Consider the following 17,903-nt stretch of genomic DNA (forward strand, 5'->3'; position numbering starts at 1 on the left):
AACAGTGTTAAAGCACATTTGTGAAAATGTTTAAATATTTTTGTGTAATGTCTACATAATCTTACTTCACCATAGTCTGTTATTCATGTGTTTGTAGCACAACATTAGAGGAGAGATTTCACTGAAACATCAGGATCTAATTTCAAACTCACAACAATACAGAAATAAACACCTCAATAAACATTTGTAAATATTGTGTGTAGATAAAATATGGTAGTAATTTAATATCTGTAATTTTATACGACAAGCAAAATATTAAATATTGGATGGATTATTCACACAAACAAACACACATACATACATACAAACACACACACACACACACACACACACACACACACACACACACACACACACACACACACACACACACACACACACACACACACACACACACACACAGAGAGAGACTGAACAGCAGCAGCAGGCTCCAAGTCATTTACTCATGAGACCAAAAAGAATAAGTGGGTTTTTAGTCCTTGTTTGAATCTCGGTTGATGCATAAGATGACATAGTGTTTTACTTATCTGCATGTAGCAAACCATGCATCTGGCTCTAATTTTTGTGCTTACTTTGTAGACGTGGCTCCGGCTTCATTAGCATTTTGTGTTTTGTTTGTCTTCTTTGGGAACGTGATTGGCAGCTCATGATGGCTGTTTGAAGTATGTGCTGGTTGCCTTTGAAGCTTTGGAGGATCTATGACTTTATATGTGAATGCAACAGACTTGGAGAATGACACATTTGAATCGCTGAGAGGGATCCCAAAACAAATGTTCCTGAATATCTATTATGATTAGAATCAATTCAGTGGTATTAGAAATAATAGAGAGGAACAATATCTTTAAAATGCACTGACATCAGCTAAACAACATAGGTTTATTTATAGTCAATATTTATATACTGATAAAATAGAATCCCCCTTTCCTTCAAAACGACATGATAAAATGGATTAGAAAAAAATAAATCAAAGTAGAACATTAAGGAACAATCTAGACCCCGATGAGCATGCTGCGGAGGTAAGGTGCTATGTTTTGATGCATAAATGAAATATTTTCTGTAATTCTCATTTAATATGTGACACTTCATATGAATTTCAGTTGGACTAGGAACAATTTGGCCACATAATCATGCATAAAAAAAACATACAGAATTCTGCAATAATGTTTGTGGATTAGATGCACACAGACAGTATAATTAAATAATTAAAATGATCAAATCAGAAACAAAGCAGAATGAAACGTTGTTATCCATGAATTCAATGAATAATTCCTACTTGTGTAATTATCCTGTTTTGACAGACAAAAATAATGAGGTGTGATTTTTCGGCTCAGTTCTTGTTAGTATCAGAGGAACCACCATACTGCCACCTACTGGTAGCCTATGAGGATCAAAGGCATGTTTCACCTGCATTCCCTGCATTCACATTGCATTGGCATAAACCATAGCACGTCTCGCATCTTATCTAGGTAAGTAATCAATAGTTACATCCAAAGTGCTTCACAATAAAAGAAAAGACAGAGCCATAGTGCTTCACAATAAAAGAAAACACAGAGTTTAAGAGATGATTCCAATTTCCAACACTAACTGATACCTCCAGAGAAAAATAACCCCCAAACAAAACGTACCTCCAGACAGAGACTCCAGACAGTACACTTTCCCTGTCTCATTTTCTACAGGTGTATAGTGCAAGCATATCTGCGACAGGGCTAAAGCTTTAGGTCTTAGGGTTTCTGTAAAACACAGTTTCTAAGACCTGTTACAATATGCCCTTCAATTAGTCTTTTCAATCATCACCATCATGCACAGATCACATTCTTTCTTTGTTTTTGCCTCATTTCTTCTTGCCATTCTTTACATTGTAGAACAATACTGAAGGTCACTTGGAAAGGAATTAAAAGCAAACTAGTGCAAACAAAGATACATGTTTTAGATTCTTCAAGTTCCAAGTAAACACTTTTATGGAGTTAAACAGTTATATTAATATTTTTAGCTTGTGAAAAGTGTTCACATGTGTAAAAAATGTTTCGCAGTTGTGTAAAATAATTTGTACATGTGCAAAGGCATTTTGTACTTATATTGAAATATTTTGTGCATGTGTGAAAAACATTGTGCACACAAGACGTATTGCACATGTGTAAATATGTTTTATAGCTGTAGAAAACGTTTGTGCTTGTGTGAGAAAGTTTTGTACATGTTAATGTAATTTGCAAATGCAGCAAACATTCTCCCTTCCTGCTTTCCTGTGCAACACTGAAGTTACAAGCTTACAACACTGAAGATACAAGACTCAAGTTAGGGGTGTGAATGTTTCCCCTTTTTAACGGCCTTTCTGAAGAGCCAATCAGTACATAGTTTACTGACTCACCAGGCAGACAATCAGCGCAGTGCTCGCTGCCCATCAGCATCATGGTTGAAGCATTACCCAGGTCGAAGGAACACAGGAAGAAATGCCACCTATAATCAAGATCTTTTTACAAGCTCAAGATTTGAATAGCCCTGATTTAACTTCATAGGCATTCTGCTTTAATGGCAGCTTTGCACACTTTTGATACTCACTCCACTAGCTCAAGCAGACACCTGGAATGGTTCTCCAAAGGTCTCGGCGGAGTTCACATGTTGAGCACTTGTTGGTTGCTTTTCTTTCACTCCTGATAAAACATTGTAAAACATTTCATTTGACTGCCTCATGATGTGCAAAGCCATCATAAAGGTAATAAACTGTGCCTTTGAAGAATGTCAAATATGAAACTTTTATTTTCTGTTGAGTCATATTTGAAGTCTTTGGTATTGTTCTACAATAGGAAATCGAAGTGTGTCCAAACATTTAAACTTCGCCTAATACAGTAGATTATGATGTTATTAACTTCGATTCATACGTTCATATTTGAATAACAATTACCTGGTTGCTCATGCCATGCATGATACAATTATGTAATAGTTATTCTGCATTGTTTTAATAAAAACAATAAAGATATCCACAATAATTTCCTGCTGTCCTCTTAGCACCTGTGATGTATTTTACATTCAGTCAGTGTTATTTCTGACCTTGCCCTATATTTTAAAAATAGTGTATTGATGTTTAGATGTACAATGCTTTAATGTTCTGTGACTATATGTCACTCAACATGTAACAACTTACTTGGATATGTTGAAATAAGTATGATTAATGAATAAATTATTTCTTTGGTGTGGGCAAGTTCGTCAAGGACTGTTGTTGTCTGACTTGAATCCTTTGTCACCCTCCCACCTCTCCCACAGCTCTCTCTTGTGTCTTCTTGTTATCTGTCTAGAGAGCCTATGTTCTCTGAAGGTGAGAGTGTAAAAATATTACTTAATTTTGGCCCTGCTATTCAAAGAATCCATCATTACTGCCCTCTAATGGACATTTCCTTTAAAATGTTATTACATGTAATCTGTGGGAGCGCCCCACCTAGTGGCAATACTGATGACATAAAAATACAAACATGAACATAATAGCTGCAAACCTTTGATAAATTCATATCTAATTTAATATCAGTTGGAGTTGTGTTTTAAAGATGCAGACTGCAGGATTGTTTTTCTGTTTCCCCAAGAAACAGTTTTCATGAATTTCCACCGGAGATTAAATGACAAAAAAACATGGCAGACCCATATCTCTGTGTTTGAAAATTGATTTCTTTAGATGTTCATCTCAGGGTCATGTGTTTAGGATCCAGTCATGCTTTTATCAAAATTCTGTCTCAACTTTTCAGCGCAGTGAAAAAAGACTCCTAGTGTTAGATTACAGGACACAAAACTGCAGAGCTAGACCTTGCATAGTTGATATCTGATAACAAGGCACAAAAGATGTGTAGGACAGAAAATGTTATCAACTCTGCTTTGTTGGGTAGTTTATTCATTATCATTACATTCCATCATGTATTTGTCTTTCCCTTCAAGCTGAAGGGTGCGTGGTGTGGTGACAAACTGATCTTCTCATGTCTCAACCATCCTACATGCAAATGAGCATGGATCAAAATGTGAGCACTTACACTTATTGTTTGTTATTGTTACAATTATTAACATTATTATTTCTTCTCTATCCTGGGACCCCCTCTTATTTTCCTTATATGCTTCCCCTCAGCTCAATCTTCAGAAAATATAACATTTCCTACCACTGTTATGCCGACAACACCCAGTTTTATTTACCAGTTTCACCCAACTGTTCTAGCTATTTGTAATCTGGTCAATGTTGAATGGCTAGCAATTTCCTTGTGTTGAATGAGATCAAAACAGAGGTAATCATCAATGGTCCCTCTAGCTTAGCCACGCGGTAAACTCTTCTCTTGGTCCCCTTTCTGCTTATTTGCACATGTATGAGGTTAAAAATCGTGGTGTTTTTATGGACAGTTCTTTGAATTTCAACAAACAAGTGAGTAAGAGGCAGCTTTAAACATCTTAGAAATATTGCAAAAGTAGGGGAGACCGGGGCTGGTTGTCTCACGGGTTGGTTGTCACATTGCTTATTCCAGGCACACTAGGTGATGCTGTGGTAAAATTTTGATATCAAACTGTTACCCTTTGATAGTTTACTCATTTGCACTAGGAATTTTGCTGAGCAGACAGACAGCATTGAGGTGAGGAGACTATTTTAAAATTTTATGGGTCAGAGTAAATTTTCATGTTTGTGTTGTTTTTGTATTGAGAGCTTGTAGGATATTAGCATTTCAAAAACAAAACACTCATTAAAAAGCCAAAGGTAGTAGCTTTATTTTGAGTAATATTTTAGCTATCAAGTTAAAGCCATGTGTCAGCTAGGTTAACATCTTTGTCAAGAGGTCAGTTGGGGATGGTTGTCACATAGCTCGTGGGGTTGGTTGTCACATGTGTTTGTTGTCACTGTGACACAGTTGTCACTGTGTTTGCAACTTTGTTTGCAACTTACATGATAATAAGGAGGTTTTAGCACTGAAAATGATTTCATTTTATTTCTCAACACAGTAGACAATTCAAGTAACTGATCACCTCCTTTAATCCCATTGTTTAAATGTAAGGGGCATTGATGATAACTATCATAGGGGTGGTATTTATATTAAAACGTATTTGCAGTTTCTAGCTTAAAAAACTAAAAAGTTACACATCATTTTTTAAGATCCCATTTTATCACTGAAATCCCATTAAAACTCTATAGGGACAACCAACCCCATACCCTGTGACAACCAACCCCGTGATGTTGTGTCAGATTGTGTCAGAGTGTCTTTGATGGTTAATTGCTCCCTGTTACAATACATTCTAAAAGTAAAAATGATACACATTTAAAGCCAAGACCCCAAGCTTTCATTTCATGTAGGAATTACTGCTGAAAGAGTTTTTGAAGATGAGCAATTCATGCATGAGTAAAAATTGTGACAACCAACCCCGGTCTCCCCTAACGTCATTTTTAACCCCCAAAGACCTGGACACCATAATCCATGCTTTTATTACTTCTTGGCTAAATTACTGCAATGCACTTTATTTGGGACTGTCCCATTCAACACTCTCAAAATTACAAATGGTCCAAAATGCAGCTGGTAGGCTTTTAACTGGAATAAAGAAATGTCAACACATCACTCTAGTCCTTGCCCAGCTGCACTGCCAGTGAAATTGTGCAGTGTTGTAAGTTTATTTAAAAAATATATTATTTGTTTTTAAAGCTCTAAATGGTTTAGCCTCTCAGTACATTTCCGATCTGCTCTCACCTTACTCTGCCCCCTGGTCACTTAGGTCATCTTCACTAACTCTCTCTACCATTTTCACGCCTGAAATCCGAAGGTGACCATACTTTTTCTGTTGCTGCCTAGTCTCCTGTTGCACATCAGAGCTTGTCCCCCTAAATCAATACCCACAGTAGCTGACAGTCTATCACACCTCTCCCCTTTTGTTAAACCCTCTGCAAAAAGCCTTGGGGTTATCTTTGAGCCCGACTTGTGTTTTAAAAAGCAGATTAATGCTGTCATAAAAAATAGCTACTATCAGCTGAGAGTGATCACCCGGCTCAAGCCCTCGCTGTCCTTTAAAGATTTTGAAACAGTTATCCATGCATTTATTACATCTCGGCTGGATTACTGTAACGCACTTTACTTTGGCCTCCCCCAGAACCAGCTTGCCCGCCTGCAGTTGGTGCAGAATGCTGCTGCCCGGCTTTTAACAGGAACCAAGAGGCAGGAACACATCACCCCTGACCTCTCCTCTCTGCACTGGCTCCCTATTTGCTTTAGAATCAAGTTTAAAATGCTCCTTCTAGTTTTTAAGTCCCTCCATGGCCAGGCCCCTATATACATCTCAGACATGCTACAGCATTGCTCTGCATCCAGGCCCCTCAGGTCTACTGACAAAGATCTTCTCCATGTTGGCCGGTCCCGCCTGAAGCAAAAAGGGGATCGTGCTTTTGAAATTGCAGCTCCACACCTATGGAACGGTTTACCTCCCGATATCAGATCTGCTCCCACGACTGCTGCTTTTAAATCTAGACTTTAAACCTACCTATATATACAGTGGCCTTTGCCTCTTAGATCTTCATTTCTTTTATCTTGCTTTTATGGTACTTTATGTATACTATACTCACTTTATGTATCTTATTAATCAATGCTGTCAGTGTTGCAACTGTACACTGCGTGCAGATGTTTTTCTTTTTTGTCTATTGGAATGCCAGTGTTGCAACTGTACACTGCATGCTTTATTTATTTATCTATTTTTTCTAGCTAGTCACTGTACAGCACTTTGGTCAGTTTTGCACTGCTTTAAATGTGCTTTATAAATAAAAATTACTTACTTACTTACTATTGTTTCAAATTTAAAGACTCACCTTTTTCTCTTGCTTTTAGTTCAGTCTGAGGTTTTATTTGAAGTTTCATTTATTCTATTTCTTTTTACTTTTAACTTATTGTCTTTTATGCATTTTTTACCTTTGGATTTTATCCAACTGTTTTATTTCTTTCTTAACCTGATTTTGACTTTTACCTTAAATTATTTATTTCTAGGCCTTTATGTTTTTATTTTCCTATCCTACTTATTACTATTTTATTTATACCTTACATGTATCCACTCTGTTTTTGTTACATTGCTTCCTTTCCCTTGCTCTGGTCCCCCTGCTTTCAAATATTAACTCCTTGTTCCTCAAATGTTTGATCTATGTTATTATTGTCATGTCTAACCTCACACATTGTGAAGCACATTAGGTCAACTCTGTTGTTTTTAAATGTGCTATACAAATAGAACGACATGACTTGACTATTATTTTTTTATTTTTTTATTATTCTTTATATCTCCTGAAACTCAAACGATCTGAGACTGAACCACACCATGACAACCCTCAACAGTTTAAAAGACGTTTGCTCTTATAGTAGGCCTAGAGGATACCTGTTCGCAAATGCAAATGGGAATAATTTGTGATATTATGAAAAGAGCCTATTTGCATACTGCCCTACAAAGCCAAAAGGCAGTAACTGCATTTTTGGGATATTAAAGACTTCCTTTATCATGTGGATAAATATCTATACTCAATGTGACTGTTTTTTCGAAAAAATAGAGGGTTGTGTTCACAGTAACTCCCAAAACCATACTGCCCTACAAAGGCAAAAGGCAGTAACTGACCAGAGTGTCAAACTGAGAAAAATGACTTCAAAGTTTTTTGTTTTGTCTACACAAATGTATTATAGAGCAATACAAATCTGGTGACTTGTTGCCCTGATGAAGAAATGTGTGTATATAAAAAATATTGTGCTTAAAGTTGACCTTTAACCCTTATTTGTCAGATACTGTACTCTGCCTTTGTATTATGTACTAAAAATAAGGAGTCGTGCAAAGGCAAAAGGCATTAACTGGGGCATTGAGGAGACAAAGAAAGACATTGTAAAAAACATTGTCCTCTTATGCCCCCCAATAGAAAGGCTTTTTGGCTCTCACGTCTTGTGGAGGAGTGACAGCATAATTCAAATCAAGTTTATTGCATCCAAAACAATAGAAATTACATTGCTTATGTTATGCGCACCGTCATAAGAAACCTCAATTTTAAGAATGGGTCACTTGTTTTTATCTCCATACATGAATTTTAAAGCATCCATTTATTTGCTATCTTTGCGTTCTCTTTCAAATAAATTATTGTTTTTAATTATCAGAGATAGTTGTTGTATTTATTCATACTGTACACTCTTGTGTCATCTATCTGCAGTCACCCTGCTGGTTTTGCTGCACACAAAATTTAAGTTCTTTAATCTAAGTGTTGACTCCAACTGAATGCACTCCCAACATTGGATAGCAACAACTAAATGTCTAAGTAACTGTGTGTCATTTAAAACAAATGCCTTGATTTAGACTTTAATGAAGGTGTTCAGTTAATGATCTATATGATGGTAAGCAAATATTGATTATATGTCAGTTACTGCCTTTTGCCTTTGCACGACTCCTTATTTTTTAATACATAATACAAAGGCAGAGTACAGTATCTGACAAATAAGGGTCAAAGGTCAACTTTGAGCACAAGATTTTTTTTATTTCCTCATCAGGGCAACAAGTCACCAGATTTTCATTGCTCTACCTAATACATTTGTGTAGACCTGTGTTTTTCAACCACTGTGCCAGGGCACACTAGTGTGCCGTGAGAGATCATCAGGTGTGCCGCAGAAAATTACCCAAATGTCACTCACTGGTCCAGAAAAGCAACTGTTGCATCAAAGAATTTATAACCACATGCTCTCATTGATTGTATGATTGCACTATTTGTGGTATGCAGGCATTGTACAACGGGGGCCCCATATCCAGTATTCACAGAATCATCACATATCCAGTTCATAACAACAATTAAATTAGATATAGTCACCTACAAATGAAACAAAGGGCGCTTGTTTTATTGAGCAGGTCTTGCATAGAAGCCATAATAAGGCCATATCTGTGTATTATTTGAAATTTTAGGCTATGGTATGTTTATTTTTTCTTCACACAGGATGTTAGTGTGCCGTGGGACATTTTAAGTGTCAAAAGTGTGCCGTGGCACAAAAAAGGTCGAAAAACACTGGTGTAGACAAATCAAACAACTTTAAAGTCATTTTTCTCAGTTTGACACTCTGATCAGTTACTGCCTTTTGGCGTTGTAGGGCTGCATAGCACTTTATCTCTCCACTCCCACAGTGCACAGCCCATCACATGTAACCTTGCAACCTAGACAAGATAAGGCTACTTTATGGGAAATTTGGAGAGTTTTTTATTTTATTTTTTTTAAGCCTGGTGTAGTCAGTAATCTTATATATTGTGTTTTCTCGGATTTTGTCAATTTATCTGTTGTATCCTACGATTCAGGCAAATATGCCGACCCTGCTATGACGCTCTGTTCTCATTTCAGCAGATGGGCGTGACGTAGGGTGCGTTTCAAGCGCTTGCGTGACTGTGAGTATGTGACGCACCTCCTCCTACTCCTCCCTTTGTCCACTGTGCAGCAGAATCTTGTTCAGGAGAGCTTCATAAGGAGTTTACAATTCAGAGGTACGTTGAAATTTAATACAAAGAGTTGCGATGCTGTTCTCCTTTAAGACTTTTCTTTCTCCGTGTCAGCCGTGAATCGGTCAAACACTTAAATCTCGTGCTGTCACGCATGCATTCAGTTGCAGTTTGCCTAAGCAGCAAAAGATGCTGATGGACATGGTGCAGCACTGCAGTGAGATATCCTCGCTCCATCAGTTAGCCACACGAGTGAGGCCTGGTTTGTTAGCAAGCTAGCTAATGCCAAATGCTCACATTCAACGAGGACTCCATAGATGCAGCTGCATACATATATAAAATGTCACGACATTAAATTGTTTAAAAACAGAACAGCAGGGAAGCTTTATCGGTGAACTCTGGGAGTCATTTTAGTGTTGGTCACAATAGCTACATAGCTAGCAAGATAGCCCACAGTTATTTGCAAAACTTCAAATAAATGTTTCATCAATTCCAACGTAGCTAGCAACAACGGATTTGATTAATGTAGCTGAATATCAAGACAAAATTGTCACAAGTGTATTTGTTCGGAAATGGACAAGAACACCGGGTGCGAGATGCGAAAAGCCCCCTTATGTTTCCGCATTGGCTGTACATGCAGGTAGTCACGTCAGTCAGGTCAGGGACTATGCTAGCTAGATAGCTAGAATTCCTAGAACGTTAGCTGTCGAGCTAAAGCGAGCATTAGTTAACGTGATGTTGATGCAGCCACTCCCTAACAGTGATGATGGTGCCTGAGTCAGGCAATACATTCGTAAAAGCCAACACGTCAGTGTATTATATTGTATCTCTTTTGCGAACACATTTGTCTCACTCATCCTTTATTAGCAGTCACATTGACTGAAAAAAGGGAGCCTTCTAGTCACAAAACATAACCAACAAGTCCTTCTCGTCCGACTTGTTAAAGATCCTCCTCCGTACTTTTAGTGAAAGCACGCGGAATGTTTCTGTGTTGAAATAGGCCACACCTTTACAACCTTCATATATTCCGCTCCCTGTAATCCTTTGGTCAACAATGCCCTTGACTGTAGTGACATGTGAATAAGTCATGCTGTGATCCAAGATGGCAAAGCACCATCACCATTAAGCACTGTAATTCATTTACTTCCTAAACTTGCCTTTACTTAGGTCATAAAAATGAAAGTACCATCAGTACAAGGGCATTGATGACCTTGCATGTTCTATGCCATGTGACAATTTAATTCCAACCAGTCATTTTATGGCAAACCAAGGACATTATGTCTGATCATGTAGCCTATTCTCCATGTCACACAGGGCTTGGTCTCAATCTCCATGGGGGACCTTGTTAATTCCTGCCCCATTTAACCATGTGGTAGTGGTGTCTGCTAGTCCCTCACTATAGATTGTGCTAATGACTGTAGTGAAGACAATATATCTGGTAGCAGCCAGCCAGTGCAGTTGGAGGAAGACAGTGTAATTTGATCTTGAACAGCCATATATGGGAAACATTATAAAAACTTTGGCTTGTAAAATTGCTTTGAAACTTATTTCTGTCCATGTTTATATGCTCTTCATTTGAACAAACGTCATCATAAGGTCTTCATATCTCTCTTCACACCAACACTTGATAGTGTAGCTTCCCAGCGTTTTTGCTGCAGTCTTACCGACAACAGTTTGACTAATGACAATGTCCGATTCCCCATCACAGATCATGGCTGTACCCCCAACATACGTCGACCTTGGCAAACCAGCCAGGGATGTCTTCACCAAGGGTTATGGTAAGAATCAAACTGATTGATTACATTAATCTATTTCAAGACATTGCTGTTTGTTTACTATGATAACTTCTGATGAGCTGAAAATGTATTGGCATTAAATAGCATATCCCAGCTCTTTAGGATTTCCTGGGGCACGTTGACCCCAAAGGCCAAGCCTGAGCTGTGGGAATTCCAAATCAATAGTCAGTGAATGGAGCTGGACCGCTGTCATTGTCCTCAGCTCGTCCCTCAGTTGGGCTTTAAGCTTCCTGGGGGAGGGGTGTGTGTGTTCATGTAGTACTGTGTGTGTGTGTGTGTGTGTGTGTGTGTGTGTGTGTGTGTATTTGGATGATGTAATCTTGGTATTGGAATCTCTCCAGATTTGTGTGATTATTTGCTTAGTGTCTCTATTTCTAGTTCAGTTGTGGCAAAGTGGAATTCATACCTGTCGTTCTGATTATTATTTACTGATTGTTTGACAGTTGATTATTGACCGTTAGATTACACCTTAAATATTAAGCATGAATCTTGAAAACAGGTCAAATAATAATAATAATCAATGAATAGCTGTGAAAAGGGAGAAGCATGAACAACGTTTGAAGAGTTTTTAAAAGAGTTTTAAGTAGCAGTAAACTGTCAAATCTATGGTCTCAACTCATTACAATGTACTGTCCTAGGTTTTGGCCTGATCAAGCTGGACTTGAAAACAAAGTCAGAAAATGGATTAGTAAGTTAAGATTTCTGTTCTAAGATTTTTGGTTGTGAATCATGGTGGGAGGGATGGAGGGTGCTGCACAGATGTGACTGATGTTAAATAGGATTTACATTTCACAGATAAGTTGTTTCACTGCAGTGTACATTAAACTTCATCTCACCCTTGCTGTAAACCAGTTTTTGAATGGTAACCAATCACGGTTCGGTAACAACCTGATCAGCAATTATTAGTTTGATTTGATTGAGATGAATCAGCAATAGAGGTACAATTACTGTGTTGCTATCACTATATGTTAAGCACAGTTTTTAAGGTTTCCCCCAAAATGCAGAATGCACCTCCTAAAACAAATAAACTGAGAGCAGAATATGTAAATATAAAATGCCATTATACAACTACACAAAGTCTCTTAGAATCAAAGCAAATTTACTACCGTCACTACTAGTCAGCAGTTTTTGAAATAATAATGAAGATGCCCAGTATTGGGTGTATAGTGTAAAGACACCTGAAGACATTGACTAATGCCCAGTTTATCATTTTATCACTGTGCAGTAAGGATGCTGTGTCCTGTTCACTCCTCCACGCTTTACATTGCTGTAGTATTCTTACTGTAGTGCTCTGACTGACATGACTTGGCCATTTGCAGGAATTCACCAGCACAGGCTCTGCCAACACAGAGACCAGCAAAGTGGCGGGCACCCTGGAGACCAAGTACAAATGGTCGGAGCACGGTCTGACCTTCACCGAGAAGTGGAATACCGACAACACCCTGGGCACTGAGATCACACTGGAGGACCAGGTGAGGCGCCATCTTTGTTACGCTTTCAACTCTAGCTGCTTTGTGTCCTGTCTGCACGTCTGGGCAAAGAAAGAGCAAAGTTCCATGAATATATATATTTTTTCTTTGTCTTCTTAGCTGGCTAAAGGTCTGAAGTTGACATTTGATTCATCTTTCTCGCCAAACACTGGGTAAGTCAAGCAAAGTTTCTCTTGTAATACTATGGATGCACCCCTATGCAATGCCTTAACAAAAGATCCCACCTCATATGATTGAATCTTTCACAATAGGGCCGTGCAATTTATCAAACGAATCTACTAATGGTCAAGTATGACTTGGCAATGATTATGGAAACAACATAACCAAAATAAAATGATTAATCCGTTTTGCAACAATGCTTTCATTTTGTCTTGAGTTTTAAATCCAGCACATTTCTTTGCTTTACAATGCTATCTGTGGTATACATTATCTTTTTTTAATTGTTTCTTTTTCATTGTTTTTTAGTTGAATTAAATTGTATTCAGTTTAATTAGTTCAGTTTAATCTACTGTTAACATTTGCAAATGGCAGAAAATGGGCAATGTTTCCAATATCATTGAGTAATCGTGTTGTTAAATAGTTTTGATCTCAATATTGACTAAAATTATTATAATTATGATTTTTGCCATAATCGAGGAGCCCTACTTCATCAACATCTGTTTGATTCAGTTCGTCTAGATTTTAAATAACCTGGAACGTTTTAGGAACAGTGCCTATTTCAGTAAGTACACATATCATGGGTCTAAAATTCTCTGTCTGTATTTCAGCAAGAAGAGTGGAAAGATCAAGACTGGCTATAAACGAGAGCACATCAATCTGGGCTGTGATGTGGATTATGACATCAATGGCACCGCCGTCCATGGGGGTGCGGTCGTGGGGTACGAGGGATGGTTGGCCGGCTACCAGATGACCTTCGAAGCTGGCAAGAACAGGGTCACCCAGAGCAACTTTGCTGTCGGTTACAAGACTGATGAGTTCCAGCTGCACACCAATGTGTAAGTATACTCGCAGGCCTGTACTTTTGGCAGGTCTGTTGAACTATAGATAGTTGTTGAAAACATCTGAACGGTACAAATAAATGCCTCATTAGATTTTGGCTCCTGTAAGTGTGCCAATTTTCTAATGTCCTGTCCTGGAAAAGTATGGGGGTAAGGAGAGGAAAGGAAATGAATGAAGCCGGAATTCCAGTTAGGATGTTAATGCAAACAAGATGATTTCATTCAGGTCGCAATCAGTAAACAATTGTCTATCTATATCATAACCACTGACTAAACATATTAAATAAAAGGACTGATAAAGTCAAGTACTGATAAGATTGGCTGTCCTCCACACACTTGCACAACTGTTGCAGCAGTTCATTAAGAATAGAAGTACAGTACCCTCCAGAATTATTGGCACCTTTGGTAATGTTGGCTAAAAACAGGCATAATAAAAAATTATCTTTAATGATTCATTGTACTCTCACAATGAAAACAACAAGGAAAAATCCACCCTTGAAGGGAAGAAAATTTATTCAGAGAAAAAAGAAAATCTGATAAAGAAATAAAATATTTTTTAACGAAAACACGTTGCTCACAATTATTGGTGCCAATAATTCTGGAGGCTACTGTATATTTCAATAGAAGGAGTTGTTTTGATGGTGATGGAGACAAGCTACAATTAATGTTTGGTATCTTTAACATCCTTACAATGCTTCAAAGGTTCAGTATACCTGTACAAACAAAAATGAACGATCTTATTTGCAACAATGTATGTAATGAAATATTTGAGATTGTTGGTGAATATTTGAGTCTGCTAGTGAAGACTGCTAGTGCTACTACACTGTTTGTAGTGCTCAGGAGAGGTCATTAATGACAACGTAAACAGTGTCCTTTGCTGTCCGTCTGGGCGGTGTGTGATAGTAGTTATTTATGTCGTCATTTATTTCGGGGTGATGGGATTTGTCAAGGGCTTTGTTGGCGAGAAGAGAATAAGCTACTGTTGTTTATTCCTGCCCGTGTTGTATGGCTGCCCATTTCTTTTGCAAGATCAGTTAAGATGCCTTTAATGTCTTCAGCCTCCTTAATCTCTTGCAAATCCAACTTGCACATTACTTTTTATTCTACCAGGATGACTTTGCCCAGATATCCAGCACACATTGAGTTGAACAATGTAATTTCATACGGCCTAGGTGAACCGTCTGTTTCACTTGGAATTGTATCTTTTTTCCCTGACTCATTTTTTATCTCTTTCAGAAATGACGGCACTGAATTTGGTGGATCTATTTACCAGAAGGTGAATGATCAGCTCGAGACAGCCGTCAATCTGGCCTGGACTGCCGGAAATAGCAACACACGCTTTGGCATCGCCGCCAAGTATCAGATCGATTCCGACGCCTCATTCTCGGTATGAGCAGCACAGTGCCACCACTCTCACTGTCTGAGAAAGTCCTTTAACACAGCGGGCAAGTTTCCCATGCTTGGATTAAGCCTAGCCCTAGAGTAAACACCTTTATTTTTTAATGGCTCTTTCAGTCTTGGACTAGGCTTAATCAGTGTATGGAAAACAGGCCTAGAGTGACTGCCTGATGATGTTTTTTTTTTTATATATAGCATCACAATGCAATTCTTTTAACTTTAAAATAATGGCTTCTATCTCATTCTAATGCTACACTGACTTATGATACGGTGAAGGAAATCTGACTTTGCCCATGCGTGCCGGGAATGCTTGATATTGCACTATGTAACGTTTTTGATCGGGTAGGATCATTACCCTTATAGTCGGTTTTTGACTAACTGGGTATACAGTCTTAGCGCTCATTGGAGTTGAATGTTGACGCCAAGGGGCATATAAATGAATTCTTCTCTGATAAATGAATGTGCTCTGTTAAGAACTTGAGTTTGATTTGTATTCATTTGTTCTGAGAGTTAGGGTAAAAGATCACAATGAATGCTTCACAAGTTCTGAATTGTTTTTTTTTTTCTAGGCCAAAGTGAACAATTCTAGCCTTGTTGGTCTTGGATATACCCAAACTCTTAAGCCAGGTAAGAACGCTAAATGAGAAAGTAAACATGTAACTATGTAAGAGATCCTGCATGTGGTTATTTTTCATTATTCACTGTTGTGGGATTGTCAATCTGCTGCATTCTCTCTGCTACCTGCTAATGTATTATTTTTATTTAAATTTTTTTGCTGTAGGGATCAAGCTTACCCTGTCGGCTCTTTTGGATGGAAAGAACATCAACGCTGGCGGCCACAAGCTTGGTCTGGGTCTGGAGTTTGAGGCATAGAGAGCCATCTCAAAGCTCTGAATATTTCGTTGAATCTACCCTCACAACCTTGTGTTTCTCTTAGATGTGCTACGGATGAGTTGAGGTGTTACAATGTCAAATCATCCAACAGTTGATTCTTCACTGTTGGATTTCAGATGATAGGTTATACTGGACTTCAAGACCCAAGTTTATGAAAAGGGAAACATTGCATATTTAAGAACTTTGAAAGGTAGGCCTCACAAGAACATTTAAGTAAAGTAGTTATTGTAATGTTTCAGAATGAAAATGCATATTTCTTTTGCTATCATCAAACATTTAACTTATTGACCGTTAAGTACCAGAACAATCTGGGCAAATTATTTCAGTCAGATTTCAAACCACAATTTCAGCTTTTCTGGGAGAAAACATGTCCACAAGGTTGGACCGATATAGTTTGTCAAAGAGACACTGACCTTGGTTGAACAGCATTCCTTTACCACTGAAATATTCCTGGTATGGGAATATTTATATTGACAAACAAAACCTTCGAGATAGAAGGGAGCAGTCTGTTTACAGATCATACTGGATGGGTTAGTTGTCCTTCACTTATGCAGAAGCAGTAGGCCTATGAGGCACTGAACCTTGGTGTTTGTCAGTTAGTGTTTTGTCTCACTCGTCTTTGTGAATCGGATGTGAACTGATTTTCTTTTGTTATTCTTATACCATAATCATGTTACCGATATTCTTGTGTACTTTAACCTGCCTGTAACACTGAAGGCAAGACTCTCGCAACTCTCTTGTCCCTGAACAGTAAAGGAAGACACCTATGCTAAACACTAGTCAATCCCAAATGCCATTGGGCTGAAATGAATACATTTGAAATGAAAATTTAGTCTTCCAGTTTTGAAGTAGGATCAGAACACTTATGTACTTGACATTCTTGTTGCCCCCTAAAAGAAGTAAAGTATTTGAACCTAAACTCTGCTTAAGTCTCAGTAAATATTTATTTGTATGATAAGATAGAAAGTGATGTTCTTAGACTATTCTTAATGCGTATTTGAGAGTATATAGATAGTAAGATGCAGTTTATTAGCAATTTGTGAAGGTTAGGCAAACTTGGAAGTATGTTATGAATCCCTGATCTATGTGATTTCTTAGTTGGACCAGTGATTTCAAAGTTAATGCAAAGTCTACGCCCCTTGCGATGCTAGGATTGGAAACGTTTCCCAATTGTTAGAGGCCAGACTTCCTTTCACAAAGTGAAAGGAAGTAGTGAGTGGTTAAAGCAGGCTACAAAGTTTTCATATCCTTTCAAATTGACGACATTTTGTTAAGCTTTAGAGCTGACAACTTTTCAAAAAACCTTGGAGTGAGATTTGGTGGGGCCAACCAAAATTTTGCCGCATACACAGCTGTTTGTTTGGCTCATTCAGCATCATTACTGTACAGCAAAAAAATTATACCATTTCATACCATCAGTGGTTCTCAGTGTTGGGATGAGGGTCCTATAGTTAATTTAACATTAAGGTACCAAAGAGATCTACTAGGACCACTGAAATTCTAAAGAATGAGAACCACTAATTTCCATACATTGTAATCCTTACCAAACAAAATAAGTAGAAAAGTTTAAATGCATGAATCTGGTGCAGTTTCAAACACAATTCAGAGGTTAGACTTGCTTCTTTTTTTAAATCTTTCTATTTGTGCTGTAGCCTAAGCCATAGTTATGATTATACTGCAATAAGTTCCCTTCCCAACCACAAAGCATATTTGCTGAGTTTCACTTCATATGGTAAAAAAGTGTACATTGCAGCACTCCATGAAATTATGCAGAAGTGGTCAATGGTGTTGTTCAGCTAGTTAAGCTAAGATAATTATACATGCTATAACTTACTTTCTTCATATTATTGCATTAATGTCACTAGGAAGCATGCTAATAGAAATATATAATAATATCT

The 17,903-nt window shown here is 37.9% G+C and overlaps 1 protein-coding gene across 1 annotated transcript; it reads left to right on the plus strand.

The window, feature by feature from the left end:
* Nucleotides 1-9,386: 9,386 nt before the first annotated feature.
* Nucleotides 9,387-16,929, plus strand: vdac1 (voltage-dependent anion channel 1). Its single transcript, XM_076273831.1, has 9 exons — nucleotides 9,387-9,474; nucleotides 11,138-11,207; nucleotides 11,864-11,913; nucleotides 12,545-12,697; nucleotides 12,815-12,867; nucleotides 13,483-13,710; nucleotides 14,950-15,100; nucleotides 15,681-15,738; nucleotides 15,893-16,929. Exons 2-9 carry the CDS (start codon nucleotides 11,141-11,143, stop codon nucleotides 15,982-15,984), a joined length of 852 nt encoding a protein of 283 aa, XP_076129946.1. The 5' UTR covers nucleotides 9,387-9,474; nucleotides 11,138-11,140; the 3' UTR covers nucleotides 15,985-16,929.
* Nucleotides 16,930-17,903: the final 974 nt, after the last annotated feature.

This window comes from Alosa pseudoharengus, unplaced genomic scaffold (assembly GCF_046254945.1).
Source record: "Alosa pseudoharengus isolate Yale_2024_CS ecotype anadromous, Long Island Sound unplaced genomic scaffold, YU_APseudo_1.1 YU_APseudo_1.1_scf_8, whole genome shotgun sequence".
In the NCBI taxonomy this organism is placed as follows: domain Eukaryota; kingdom Metazoa; phylum Chordata; class Actinopteri; order Clupeiformes; family Clupeidae; genus Alosa; species Alosa pseudoharengus.